The sequence below is a fragment of the Haplochromis burtoni genome, unplaced genomic scaffold (genome assembly GCF_018398535.1).
Source record: "Haplochromis burtoni strain Fernald_Lab_line unplaced genomic scaffold, NCSU_Asbu1 Contig_71, whole genome shotgun sequence".
Lineage (NCBI taxonomy): Eukaryota > Metazoa > Chordata > Actinopteri > Cichliformes > Cichlidae > Haplochromis > Haplochromis burtoni.
Window position 1 is genome coordinate 2,142,426 of NW_024582432.1, and position 15,280 is coordinate 2,157,705.

Here is a 15,280-nt window from a genome sequence, read left to right on the forward strand (position 1 = left end):
TACACACACACGCACACACACTTGTGCAAATCGCAGGCCTAAGAGTGGATGAAAAAATTTCTAACGTTACGTGAATGTCAACTTAAAAAAAATCCTCGAAGTTAGTTAATACTTGTAGAGTTAATTTTGGTATCCATCAGTTAAATTACACACAACGCATGCAAGTTTTTCTTGACATGTTATCTTAATTTTACTTTCCCAGGAGAACTGGACATGCTCAAGATGATTATACTTATCACTAATTCACAAAAATCTTTACTATCAATTTCAGAAACATTAATGTAAAAAAGTAAATCTAACACAATAGCATATACTGTTATGGTGAGAACTTAAACTTCTTCAAGCTTCTTCAGCTTAAACAGTTTCATATTTTGATAATCTGAAGGAACAAGGCCAAAGCTGTGTTAGTCCGCAGAGGTATGAGGGACAGAAATTCATGCAGGTGTACACGTGCAACCTAAAATTTGAGACCACACAGGGAGCACATTAAACACACCAACTGCCGCTTTCACCAAATCATATCGGTCTGCTAACACATCATCACATCAGCCTGGAAGGGGATGACTGATCTTAACGTAGGAGAGAGTGTCGATGGGATACAATGACCTGAGAAAGAGGGGGTTCTTTGTTTATCTAGGTAAACAGGAAACACACATGCACTCGCACACAATGAAAGAAAAAATGAATTCCTTTGATTGTTAAGGGCTTGTGAGAAAAGCTGGCTTTAGAGCTTCGAGCTTTACGTGTCTGTGCTGGTATTGTTGCAATTAAGCACCTGCTGCTGTAAGTTATTAAGATGTAGTTTGTGTTTTGATAGTTTGATATTTGCGAACACAGAGACACATGAGCTACAAAGAGGAATGTATTTATATGTAGGGATGTGCATTTAATGTGTGTGTGTGTGAGGGGGCGAGAGAGAGTGTGTGTGCTCTGAGAATAGCTCCAAGCAGGAAGTCTAAATCTAGCCTGGACCAGGAAGAAAAGTGTGTGAGAGGAACAAACAAATGTGGATACCCTACTCCCCACCCCCCATCTATGCTGCACAAACACACACACACACACACACACACACACACACACACACACACACTCAGACACACACACATTTAAAAATATATATAGAGAAAGAATCTGTTTTGCCCCTGGAGGTTTTGCATTTAAAGCTCATCAATTCATTCATTTTCCATTATATCCCGTAGTGTTTGCCTGACTCCACTTCCACTTTAATGCTTATTAATGGCCTCATTAGGGTCCACTGATAAGAGAGTACATCGGCGCTCATGTGACACACATTGCAATATTTTTTTGGTTTTTGTATTCAGGGATTTGCCTGTTTTTGTGTTTTCTCTGTAAGGTGGAGATGTGGTTAAACCGGGTGCTCGACACCATGCGCTCCACAGTTCGCCATGAGATGACTGAGGCAGTAATAGCCTATGAGGAAAAGCCTAGGGAGCAGTGGCTGTTTGACTATTCAGCTCAGGTAAATAGGTTCGGTTTGATGTACGATGCTGTGAAAAATATTTTCCCCCTTCCTGTGTTCTGTAACTCAAGCTTTCAAATTTTTCAAGTCTCTCAGATCACTGTGGATGAATGCCCCACTATTCTTTGCAGAATTGTTTCAATTCAGCCTCACTGGAAGGTTTCCAGACATGAAAGACCTGTTTTAAGATCATGCCAAAGCATCCCAATCGAATTTAAGTTCGGACTTACAACCAACCCAAAGCCATGGAAGTGCTCTCAAGCAAAGCAAGAGAAAATAACCCCTCAACCCCCATTCCTACACACTACAACCCTAATCTGATGAAGCCGAAAAAGGGACGTCACTACCGCCTGCAAAGGATAACGCTGCTCATCCACGTTGTTCAAGCGCTGAAGCAGAAAAGCAGGCCCAGACCGTGACACTACCTCCACTATGTTTGAATTGTAGTATGACGTTCTTGTTATAATATGCTGTGTTAGTTTTACACCAATCGTAATGGGACGCAAACCTTCCAGAAAGTTTGTTTTTTCTTGTCAGCCCAGAGAATAAATATTCTCTGGATCCCAAAAGTCTTGGGGATCATCAAGGTGTTTTTAACAAATGTGAGATAAACCTTCATGTTCTTTTTGGTCAGGAGTTTTTTGTAACCTCAAACTCTTCCATGGATGACATTTTTGCCCAGTTCCTGTTCTTATTGAATCATGAACACTGACCTTATATGAGACAAGTGAGGCCTGCCATTCTTTAGTTGTTGTTCTGGGTTCTTTTGTGGTCATTAATGCACTCTCAAAGCAGTAATTTAATACTTTTTCAATACAGTCAAACTTTAATACTGTAATTTCGATATCTCACTATAGGATGTGCCTCGTATAGTTCCTCATTCTGCCAATCGTGATTGCCTAGTGATTGCAGTGACCACGTCGGACATAACATCTCACCCTTAAGTCACTTGTGCTACTACACAGACATAATTAAAACACCTTTTCTCACTTCAGAGCAAATCTGAACCTGTATATGGGTTATAGAGTCTCAATTTCTCATAGTGAGGCATCAAAAGAAATGCTAGGAATGAAAACTTTAGGTTACTCGCATCATCCCAGTTCTCAGAGAAATTTAAAAACTAGTAGTTTTGTTATGTATTTAATCTAGTTATCTCTCTAAAAAGTAAAATTTGTTTGATGATCTGAAACATGTAAGTGAGAAATATACAAGTAAAAAAAACAGAAATTGAAAAGGGGACAAATATGTTTTCACAGATTTAACTGCTGACATCTATTATTTGGACTGGTACCAAATTCCGGTCTGGGCCTCTCATAGTCACTTTCACAAGCTTAAAAATCCTTTACATAGCCAATGTGTGACTGTGATAATGGACCACTTATTCTTACCTGAAAATGCTACATACCAGGTATCACTGATTCATGTGTGGCTACAGATGGAAGTTAGAGTGGTCACTTCCTACCTCTTTTCACTTGGTCTGATTTAGGGTTGGATGATCTGCTCATTGTTTTGATTATACTAATGCTGGGAAGTTCAACATGCACAGCAGTGCTATAAGTGTGTAACTCATACACATACATCCCTAGACACCTATGACATTTATCTATGTCATAGGTCTCAGTTATATGCAGAGAGATGAATTGAAACTACAGCAATGTAGATTAATTTTTTATGAATCTCATAAAAATGATCATATTAATTTAATGCATCATTGATTAGTTATTGTCAATAACTTTGGTAATCTTCGATCCTAGATATCATCATCACAGCCTTAGTGTGATTATTGTTCACATGATAATTTCTTTTATTTGTTTGTTATTTTCAATTGAGTCCTGTTATATGAAGCACATTCCACATTTCTGGGATATTCTGTTATCTGGCTTCACTTACTCTAACATCAGCAGTGTTGCTAAGCAGTCCGCAAAGATGGTTATGAACTGAGACATGAATTCGATGAGGCCAACCCGGGGTTTCCACATCTGACTTTGAGGGCGTTCACAAATATGCTTCATGAACAACCTTAACTGCCCCTCAAACTGGGTGGTGGTACCAAATCTACAGAGAATAGCAATTTAAAAAAAAAAGTTAGGCCTTTATAGCAAAGTTAAAATCAATTCCATGATCAATAGTGTTTATGAAAGCAAGGATAAAAATATATTTAGCTTAAATTATTCCAGAAGTAACTGACAAAGACTGAAGGTCAATCTTTTAGTAATCCAAATTAATTTTTTGGGCAGGCTTTAAATTAAAAACTTAAAGTTAGCAATAAAAGCAGAACGGTCAAAATCAAAGCAGCAAAGCAGCAGAGACATAGAAATCTTGCCTTTTGAAAACAGCCTCTTCTAGAATTCCCACATACTCATTAGCATTTATTGTTAGATGCTATTGAGTTGTTTGATCTTCTAGCTCTTTCAGTCTTCATCCCCAAAGTTTGCAACACAAGCCCTTTGTCATTTTCACAGACTTTTGAAAGCCATCCATCCATCCATCCATCTTCATCCGCTTATCCGAGGTCGGGTCGCGGGGGTAGCAGCCTAAGCAAAGAGGTCCAGACCTCCCTCTCCCCAGCCACCTCCTCCAGCTTGTCCGGGGGAATACCAAGGCGTTCCCAGGCCAGCCGAGAGATATAATCTCTCCAGCGTGTCCTGGGTCTGCCCCGGGGCCTCCCGGTGGGACGTGCCTGGAACACCTCGCCCAGGAGGCGCCCAGGGGGCATCCTTGTCAGATGCCCGAACCACCTCAGCTGGCTCCTTTCGATGTGGAGCAGCAGCTGCTCTACTCTGAGCCCCTCCCGGATGGCCGAACTTCTCACCCTATCTCTAAGGGAGAGGCCAGCCACCCTTCGGAGGAAGCTCATTTCCGCCGCTTGTATCCGCGATCTCGTTCTTTCGGTCACTACCCACAGCTCGTGGCCATAGGTGAGGGTAGGGACGTAGATCGACCGGTAAATTGAGAGCTTCGCTTTTACACTCAGCTCCCTCTTCACCACGACGGACCGGTGCAACGTCTGCATTACTGCAGCTGCAGCCCCAATCCGTCTGTCGATCTCCGGCTCCCTTCTCCCATCACTCGCGAACAGCTTTGAAAGCTCACTTCAGAAAACTGCAAACTTCAGAGTGACAGAAATCGTTTTTCATTTTCTTACTTTTCAGTACGATTAGAATGTCCTAAACAAGTGAAGTGCCCTATTACAATTAGATGCAACTGTTTAGCTGCTGAATAGTTTTGGATGTGTATAACAAGCTACTCCTGAAGTCGTTTGGCACAAAAAAAGCTGTATTTTTTTGTGACACCAGCTGTGCACTACATCATCGGGTGTTCTTCATCCAATAAATACATTATAGTGAAATTGTTTATTTTACAAGTATAACAGGTGTTACATAAACCATACAACAGTGTATTTATAGCCTGAGATAGTTTGTAATATCTGTATATTTGTATGGTGCGAACTTATCAGTCACACAGTAAATCACACACAGCTTTATTCTCCCTTTTGACACTAAAGAGGACCATGAATTACAAAATGAACATGATGCTCTTTCATTAACAGTAACTAGTGCTTGAGACCATAAGTTTATCAGAAAAGTATTTACTGAGGTCATAGGTTAGGGGAACCCAAGGAGGTTTGTCTTGTAGACTCTCTTTGTAACCAGTGGAGATGCTCCTTGTTGGGCATTGGATAGAATGCTTTCTTTTGGCTTGCATCACTCAGAAGCTAAGCTCATCTTTATTAGCTCATCTGTATACCTGATTTCTGTATACCCTCCAACCCTACCTTTTCCAGTTGCAAAGGTATTAGAAGGCTTCAACTGGAATTATTTTTAAATGCCAAGTCCATTAATACCCAGACAAAACAACACCTGCTCAGTCCATGTAGTGTTCCTTAAAGATGACTCTCCACATTTGTCAGGAACAACAGCCAAAACAAATCTGTTTTTCAGTTCAAATATTCCTTTACATCTCTTTCCAATGGTGGGGGTTTTTATGCAAAAACATATAGGGCCATATGTTTTGTGTGCCTTTGTTGGCACAATTCCTAGATTTGTTTTACATTTAGATGATGTTTTAGCTCAAAGTGAATACAAGTAAACTACCAGAGAGAATCAGAGTGGTTTCAATGTCTCTGACTCCCTTTTCAGGTGGCTTTGACCTGCACACAGATCTGGTGGACGTCTGACGTCACTATGGCTTTTGCACGTCTGGAGGAGGGCTACGACAACGCCATGAAGGAGTACTACAAAAAACAGGTCTCCCAGCTCAACACTCTTATCTCAATGCTGATTGGCCAACTTACACCGGGTGATCGGCAGAAGGTCATGACTATCTGCACCATCGATGTCCATGCCAGAGACGTCGTGGCCAAGATGATCACTCAGAAGGTGAGAGGGTCACGAGGGATACGTCTGCCAGAGCCAGTGCTCAAAAAATCTTATGCAGCTGCTGTATTTTTTGTGATGCTGTTACCAGTGAGTAATGAACTGAAGATATTCCAGCAAGTATGTCATTATCATAATTAGAAGGTGACAAAGCATATATTATTTTGGATTGTATCTCACTGTTTTTTTTAGGTGGAGAATTCTCAGGCCTTTGTGTGGCTGTCACAGCTGAGACACCGTTGGGATGAAAAGGAGAAGCATTGTCTTACTAACATCTGTGATGCCCAGTTTCTCTACTCCTACGAATACCTGGGAAACACACCGCGATTAGTCATCACTCCTCTAACAGATAGGTATGGAGGGCTTGGACAATTTTTTGTCTCTTTTTTCCCAGACAAAGAGGCAATGAAAAAAAGTGTCATGTCTATAACTTCTGTTCTCTGAATTTGATATACAAAATATATGGGATGGGGGATATCACACCCCGTGTATCCTGCCTGAAGACACCTCTATTCAAGCCTTTACGACAGATGACCTCTAATGATGTATTTGTGGTCCTGCCTAGACATATACACACCATCACAGTCATCCCTCTCTTTCAGGGAGCAGAAGTTGTAGACATAAGAGTTTGTTTCCTTTTAGCCAGTTCACTCAGTATAACACATACAGTATGGGACATATATATTCTCTGCAGAACAGCCACTGAACTGGAGTCGGAGCACCAGCAGCCTAGTCCTTCGTAGACCCAAGAGAAGGGACACAATGATCCACCAAAGAGGCTGTCATGTCTAAATGATGGATCTCAGATTATTATTTGCCACAATACTCAACGACTTTGCTAGAAATGCCAGGATAACCAGTGGATATTCATAAAGTGCATACAGCCAACCTGGATGTTTGGTAGATTTGAGTGGGAACCTTAGCTTGTGGGTCCTTTATTCAAAAGGGCTAGGCTTGTTACTATGGCTCTTTAGGTTGTCAACGTTTTTTTAAACACTGTATTAAAGGTATTTCAGATTTGTACATTATTTGCTTTAAAACAAGAACCATACTGCTGGGGTTTGATTACACATCGATACAGACAGTGTGTGAAAAAAACTATAACTGAAACCACAGGATTTATACAAAGGTTGAAAAAGCTTTGTAAAAATCTTGAGTTAAAGCCTAGAAAAGTGTCGTTCTGTTGGAGACTGCCACTCATAAGACCAGGCAACATTTTTCTCTGTGAACTGTTCTTACAGGAGTGTGGATTTCTGCTGCTGTAGCCCTTCTGCTTTAAAGGTTGACATATTGTGGATTGAAAGCTGCTTTTCTTTTTTTTTCTCAGTTGTTACAACTGGATACTTGAGTTACTGTTGTTCTGTCAGCTTGAAGCAGTCTGACCATTTATCTCTCATCTCTGATATCAACCGGGCATTTTGGCCAAGAGAGCGGACACTGGCTGGATAGGATCAGTCCTAGAAAGCAAAGGTCTTAAAATGAAGCCACTCTCTGAATTCTTATGTATGTAGAAGAATCCAAAGATTAACTGGCCTGCTGTGTTGAGGAGAGGAAGTTTAGCAGTAAATAAAAAAGTAAATGAAAAACAACCAAGAATACTTACTGTGTAGTACTCTACAGGTGCTGTTTTGCAGGAAACTTGAGTGCTTTTCAAAAATCCATTTGTACTAATAGTCTTCTTCCCTTGTCACTGAGAAGAAAATGGAGGTTTCTCATCTGATAATCACCATCTGATGCTTTGGAAGCATCTTCATTTGAATCATTATGCACACCCACCACAAGTAAAATTTTTCAGCTCAACTCCGCATGGTCACTGTGCCAGCTGCTGGTTTGTTCGTGCCCACATGTTTTTGCAGGGTTAGTTAAGCTACAGAGAGTTGAATACCTGCCTCTCAGAGTCCTTTTGCGAACCGCAGTGTTTGACTGTATGGTTTTCCAAGCTGACCAGTATTCCCTTTGAAGCTTGAACAAAGCATAAACAATGGGCTTTGATGGCATCATCAGCGGCCGTGGAGCAAGGCTTCACCATATGGTGCATGCCCTCGCTGTGACTCACACAGTTTGCCACTGGCTTTCATTGAAACAATGGACCATAGACCAGGGGGCGAGGTGTCAAATCCTTTAATCCATGACTTGAGAAAATGGCTAAAATAGTGTTTGCTACATGAATTGTTACACAATTCTTCACATCAGAGTCAACAAGAGAAAAACACAACCTGACATCCACAGGCACCACAGTAGCATAGAGTAAAATCCACGTTTTTATCTTAACACTACATGCAGATTTCTGTGTATACTAACATATCTTAAATGGTTAGTTTATCTAAAGTATGAAACCATTATCTTTATCAAAGTTCAGCAAGTTTATATTATATGACATCAATTTTGCAATTCAGAAGAACTTTGTTAGAGATGGAACAAAGCTGTGAGATACGATGCAAGAGGATGACAAGGCAATACAAAAAAACCTATAAATATGATTTAGACTAAATCAGCAGCACTGTTGTAGTGCAGTGCAAGCTATGAAAATCAGTCCTTGGACACACAAGAAACCAATGCACCCTGAGAACTGGAGCAATACTGAAAAGATGTCTAAACAGTATTTAGATTTCCTTTAAAAGTGAGGGAGGAGGCCCCGGGGCAGACCCAGGACACACTGGAGAGATTATATCTCTCGGCTGGCCTGGGAACGCCTTGGTGTTCCCCCAGACAAGCTGGAGGAGGTGGCTGGAGAGAGGGAGGTCTGGGATTTTCTGCCTGGACTGCTGCCCCTGCGACCCGGTCCTGGATAAGCAGAAGAAAATGGATGGATGGATGGATGGATGGATGGATGGATGGTGAAAGATGGAAATATATTTTTCTGTAATTATGGCAAAAAAGAAAAATACATCTCAGAGTTTACTACAGAATCATTTATTTATACTGGCTATCGTCAGGCTTGACTTAGAACCACATGAACCTCTACCTGCTGAAGGGTTCTGGTCAGAGTAACCCGCAACTTTGCAGAATAATAAAAATTTAAACAAAAAAAATGTCGCAATGAGACGGGTGGTCCATGAGGTAAAATGTATGGAAGAGGGATCACTCCATCCATTTGTCTGTAAGACCTCTGCGAACTCTTCAGGCAGCCAGTAGTAGCTGTAGCTTGTAGCTTTTCCTAGCATGTAGGAACAATAATTCTTGACTTCAACCAGAGGGCACACTGGATGTTGCATTAATTCAATTCACCATCTTGTGGTTAAAACTGGTACTACAGAAAAGTACAACCTGGCACTATTTCAGCTTAAGTTGATATATCTTTAACACGGCATATTTTGGACATAAGGTCATACCAGATATTTTTTCATATACTGTTGATAGCCTTAGTTAATTTTGAAAGTTTTTAAGCAATCTTTCAATGCTGCGATTTACAAGTCCATTTAAAAGACACTATTAATTTATTAATTACCCTCTCATGACAAATCAGAATGCTTTCTGTGACAAGGCTCTACAGCATCGGTTTACATGAAAGCAGGCAAACAGAATTTCTTAATTACTGACATTGCTGCGTTTATCAAAGCCTTTGTCACTTAAGATTTTAAACATTAATATTGTCTAGAAGAAATGTGAATTCTTAAGCAGTATGTGAATTCGTTCACATGACCTCTGTGTGATTATGTACCACAAGGTGGCCATTTTCAATCTGTTGTGCTCACTTTCTGCAGCAGGATAATTAGGCTAAAGGAAGTGACTCTAATCTATAACAGCGTGTATGTTATCAGCATAATGTTTGCACTCACTCAATACTCCAAAGCTGCACCATTATGCAAAATGTCAACCCCCCCCCCACACACACACACACACACACAGGAGTGGAGGGAGAATGAGTCAGACAGGTAGGCTGATATATAGCTGTTCTTCTTAAAGACACTGTAATAAAATAAGTCACCTTATCGCAACCCTGTTTAGTTTCACTCTTTCCTATCTTGCTTTAGTTATTCAGTGCAGACCATCCTTATCCAGCCTCCTTGATGACTTAGTGTGAGATTTCTGGCTGTATTTTAGCGAAGAGTCATGAAGCCGATTGGCTCTGATACACTGTATACAGATGGCATCATTTGTCTTCTCTGACTTCTATCTCTCGTTACGCTTCCCGATATTTTCCCCTTCCATACATCATCTATTAACCAGCAGCTTATTAAAACAACTGCTGTGTTGATATTTAAGGCAAACCAGCGTGTTCACTGCTGTGATCAATGGAGTCCTGATTGTCAGTTCACATTCGCAGTGCTTCTGCTTTTTATTGACACTAGCTGGGCAGACTGTTTGCTAGTCCTGACATGTTGTGGAGCAGAAGCAATCAATGGTGTCACTAATCAGCCTGTGTCATAATCAAAGCACAGGAACAGATTATATTATCATATAATAAAATTATGTACAGTGACAGGTGAGACAACACCAAGACATTGTCAGTGCTGGTTATAGGACAACGCAGGGTTGTTTTTTGTCATGTTAATAGCTGCGTGCAGTTCTTGTAATGCGGTGGCAGAAACCCAAGCTTTTTTCTCCTATTGTGCATTTATTATAAGAGAGTGTGGATGATTTAACAGGATTGTATTGTTGCAGTGACCGGGGAAGAAAGTCCTCTGCATTCAGCTCTTTCGCTGCGTGCTGGTTCGGCTGTGTGAGGGACAGGAGCATTGTTCTTAAGTGAATTGGTGTAATGTCATGCTGATCACTGATGCCACTTTGTATTTTGATTTGACACGGAGGACTTCAGTGTCTCATTAAGCCACCTGTAAATCATGCACTCAGTCCAAATTTTGGTTTTCAGGCTTTGAAGACAATGTCTTTATTCAAATCCTTATTATGGTCCTCAGACACACAGGCAGCAACGTGCAGGTTCCCACACAGAATAGTATGTTTTTGTTTTCTTATATCAGTATTTACAGCAGAAGTAGTGCTGGTAGCTGGTAGCACCTATACAGTCGCCCTAAAGCAAACAGTGGCAAACACATTTGTTCAGTTTACTGTTTACTGAAAAGCATGTTCAGGCACACTGACATACCCATGCTAAAAACCTTGGGCTCCTGCATGTGTTTTCACAGAGTTTTGGCCAGAATTAGCAACTGTGAAATTTCAGTTCCTCAGCATTCATTATTTTGACACATAAAAATATAGAGAGTGTTCTGGGTTTAAACTTGCACAGAAGCAAGAGCCTTCTGTTGAGAGGTTTTACTCCAGAAACTGTGATTTCATGTTTAAGTTTCCCATCTTTGTGCTCAACCAGAGAACCGACTTATATGGATGTGCATGGACTGTAGTAATGCAACTAGAAATATCTCCACTATGTTTAGATGCTACATCACACTGACTCAGTCCCTCCACCTGACAATGAGTGGAGCTCCAGCTGGGCCTGCAGGCACGGGGAAGACTGAGACTACCAAAGACTTGGGACGGGCCCTGGGAATCATGGTGTACGTGTTTAACTGCTCCGAGCAGATGGACTACAAGGTGAGCAAGCGTGCATGAGCACAAGCTTCTGTGTTTGAGCCCACGCACAGAGCCAATGTGCGTTCGCAGCATGTGTGTTTCTTTTCATCTTTGCCTTTGTCAGCGATATGGTATGCATTTGTCATTAAAGTTGTCAACCTACCTTTATGCCCTTCTCTTTTCATCTTTGTTCTTTTCATCTTCTGTTTGCTTTCCCCTTGAAAGAATAGCTGATTAAGTAAACCCCCATTGTTATTGCTTTACCAAACCTTGTCAAAAACCCTTCTCTGTATTCAGCCTCCGCCTGCCTTTATTATGCTTTTATATTTCACTCATATTTTCTGCATATTGAGGGGTCAACGGAGACATAAACGCAATCTTACAATCCAGCTTGCTCCTGCTTCCACTAGACAGGGGAATCATTATATTATAGAGGTGTCCGGCACACCTATAAACTCCAAAGCTCTTGTGTACAGATAGATGTGCTAATACACATGTGCGCTTGAACATTTCGCAGAGCCCTGCATTGTTAGTCATATTGAGTTACGCACATACACAAGTTAAATCAATCCTCCGGTCAGCTCCAGTCCACGTCAAGGAGGCTTCGTTCCTCCTGCTTCATCTTGGTCTCAGGGGGGCTGTTCACCTGCTCTCAAGCCAGTATTACGGGCAGCTGTAATGTGTGCAGGCAATATTTTAGCCTTCTTTTTGTTGCCATCAGCCCCTGTTTTTACTAGTGTGACGCTTTGTTGGTGTTATTATTCACAAACTTGCATGTCTCTGTAGTAGCTATGACAAAACTGTTTTTTCATATATCTTCTTTGTAATTGCTGATACATATGCGTCTCCCTTTCCACGTCTTACCAGTCAGACTGGATCTGAATCTGACTGGCTTCCTGCCCCAATGTGTCTGAATATTTGTCTCTTTGTGTCCACAGTCCTGTGGGAACATCTACAAAGGCCTGGCTCAGACAGGAGCTTGGGGCTGCTTTGACGAGTTTAACAGGATATCTGTGGAGGTGCTTTCTGTGGTGGCTGTACAGGTACGATTCCCTCCCCCTCCCCCTCAGGTATTTGCAGGTGGAGTTGATTGAGAGCACCGTGTGTGCATTTTATTTGTGGTCCAACTCAATCAAGCTCTAGTGAAAAGCCCTTGAAAACACTGCTGTTCGAGGAAACGGCCTCTTCATAACCAATTCCAAGTATACTTTTTCAGCTATAACACTAATCTACCAAGGCTGCCACCTTTGCACCCCAGAGCTTCTTTATAATTGGAGCCTTCTGTGATCTGATTTGAGAGTTGAAGAGGGAAAACTGCCTCCCCAGCTTAATTTTGCAAGCAACATTAGTAGCAATCTTTGCAACTCAGATGGACTGACACTTTATTTGCCAACAAAATGTAGAAAAATCATCTTACAGTTTTTCCTGATACAACTGACCTTCAACCTGGCCTTTTGTCATCCATAAATTAAAAACAGAACAAAACAAAAAACACCATAATATTTTTTAACCTTCTAATGATTTTTTTTTACATAATCTTCAGTTTTCCTATAATTCAGTTATAAATCACATGATACCCACCCAAATGCAGGCTCTCAGGGAGGCAGAAGTTTCAAAAAACTAACCTTTATTTCAGCAAAAGCAAAGTCCAAGCAGTGATGAGCAGTGGAAGTTAATGGAAACTAAAATACAAAACAACTGGCTGAAAGAACCCGAGGTGAGATAACAGACACCGTGACGAGGACTAAAGTGAACACACGGGACTACCTCTACACAAGATGGGTAATGAGACTCAGCTGATAGTGATCAAAGACAAGTCAGGAGGGTAAATAATACTAAATGCAAGACACTAGAGATAAATAACTCCCAAAATCAACAGGAAGCACATGAATGAACTTAATATGAGGGAACTGACAGAAGAGGATAGAAAAAGAAACACTGAGGTTAGAGCTAAACTTGGATACAAACTGGAACTAAGAACTCAAGACTCAAGGAAATACATACAAGCATACCAGAAGCAAATATAAACACTAAGTATGCTGAGAATAAAAATGAAAATAATTTAAATTTTTAAAAAACGACATAAATTCAGGTACATAAACTCAGAAACACTGTGTCAAAGACCAAGGATGATTGACACGCCGTTCCTCATTAAAATCTGTGTATTTTTATGCTTGACGTTGCATTGTCTTGAACGTTTCTGTATTCATTTTATGGTACATGCACAAGGTGGTTCCAACCTGAGCCAGAAAAACAGAGAGCTGAACAGCTAAAACCAGTGCAAAATTTACTGTAGCCCCTCCAGAGACCACCACCACAACAACAACAACAACAACAACAACAACAACAGTTGGACAGAAACATAAGCGCAAATGAATGTTCCTCTTAATAATATAGTGCCATAGGGCAAACATGCTAGTTGTGTCACTGTTGTGTTTACAGTACAATTGGGGAATTGGACAAATATGTTGTGATTGGTTGGTAAACAACGACCCATTACAGCACAATTCAAAGTGTTCACTAATAGGAACTGGTAGGTCGTTGGACTGCTTTCCATCTTTTACAAAATAGAGGATAAAGATGTTAATCTTTATGTTAACATAAAGATTAACCATCTTTATGTTTACTGTATGTTTACATGTCTGATTAATTGGTTTGAAAAACAAACAGTACTTCATAAATGTATGTGGGGAACCTGACAGCTGTGCACGTATTGTACCCATAATTTTGGGCAGTATATTACAACCTCAGTGATCCACCAGGCCTAAAAATGGTGGAACTGCTATTTACACATATGCAGCCTGAAAAACTATAAGGCAGTTAAAAACCGGACTATAAAAAACTAGGGAAATTTAAATTAGTAGTACTGTTTTACCTGTTTTGCTGATGCCCATCCACTTATGTCCACTAATAAAGGTAAGCTAAATCATTCATATATCAAAAAGGTCTACTTTGATTTGGTACTTTCCCAGAATTGGAAAACATATAAAGTCCTTGCCACTCGCTTTGTATTTCCAGAGCTGCACATACAAAGCTCCTCTGTTCTCTCTGTGCCACTGCACAATCACTAATTAGTGTAAAGGAAGTGGGTTGTGCTACATGACTCGAGTGCATGAATCGAGTGCACCATTAAATTGTATTGAATCACCCCACCCCCACAGTTGCAGCATCCACTGGGTATAACAACATTTTCTTGAAAGAAGCCCTTGGGTAAAGTGGTCACATAGTGGCCAAACCTGGTTTTCAGTTGGTCTTACTGATCTCAAGTGGCCTAAAATTGATTGGTGAATTAACGTTTGTGCTTCACAGTAGGATTAATTATTTCCCCAGAAGAAGCTGGGATAGTGCTCTTTTTTTACTACATGGAGCTCTGTGAATGACCTGAACTGATCATTCTTTATAGTTATGCTCCTTTTCTCTCTTCACTTCATGCAAAATGACACATGTGGAGAAAAAAAAAGACTCTACACCGAGCATCGTATACTCTGTGTGACCTACAGTAGCTAACCCTCTGAGAACAGCACTCTTTTGAGAAATCAGCCATACTCTGCGTGTTTCAGCTGATGCTAGCTTTTCAGCTATCTTCCATTCTGTTATCCACGATCAAAGAGATCCTCTCTCTGTGGTTTCACAAGTCCCTGTGCTGTACTCCAATCCTGCCTGCCGTTGGTCCTGACTCTATCTTCATGCATGTACACTACTGTCAAAGCAAAATGTACACAGTTGATAAGGATGCTGATTGCGATCATGATGATAATGGAGATAGAGCTCCTCAAAGGATCATTATTCACCCCTAGACTTAGCAGTCACTCCTCTGCCCTTCTCCCTGTAGCAGAAATGAAAGTCAAGCAGTCTTCCTTCATAAGCCATAGAAGTCTACAGTACTTAGAGAATTTTAAAGTGCCAGAAGAATGAATTGGTGTTGCGTGGTGTAATGAATAATAAATCACGG

At 40.8% G+C, this 15,280-nt stretch overlaps 1 protein-coding gene across 1 annotated transcript in view; it reads left to right on the forward strand.

The window, feature by feature from the left end:
- The window catches only part of dnah9 (dynein, axonemal, heavy chain 9), a 183,886-nt gene that overhangs the window by 43,568 nt on the left and 125,038 nt on the right, over nucleotides 1–15,280 (forward strand). The window contains exons 30-34 of the mRNA XM_005923750.3: nucleotides 1,355–1,480; nucleotides 5,620–5,859; nucleotides 6,049–6,209; nucleotides 11,193–11,349; nucleotides 12,267–12,371. Coding sequence (XP_005923812.1) covers nucleotides 1,355–1,480; nucleotides 5,620–5,859; nucleotides 6,049–6,209; nucleotides 11,193–11,349; nucleotides 12,267–12,371 — 789 coding nt within the window. The remainder of the gene's footprint in view (nucleotides 1–1,354; nucleotides 1,481–5,619; nucleotides 5,860–6,048; nucleotides 6,210–11,192; nucleotides 11,350–12,266; nucleotides 12,372–15,280) is intronic.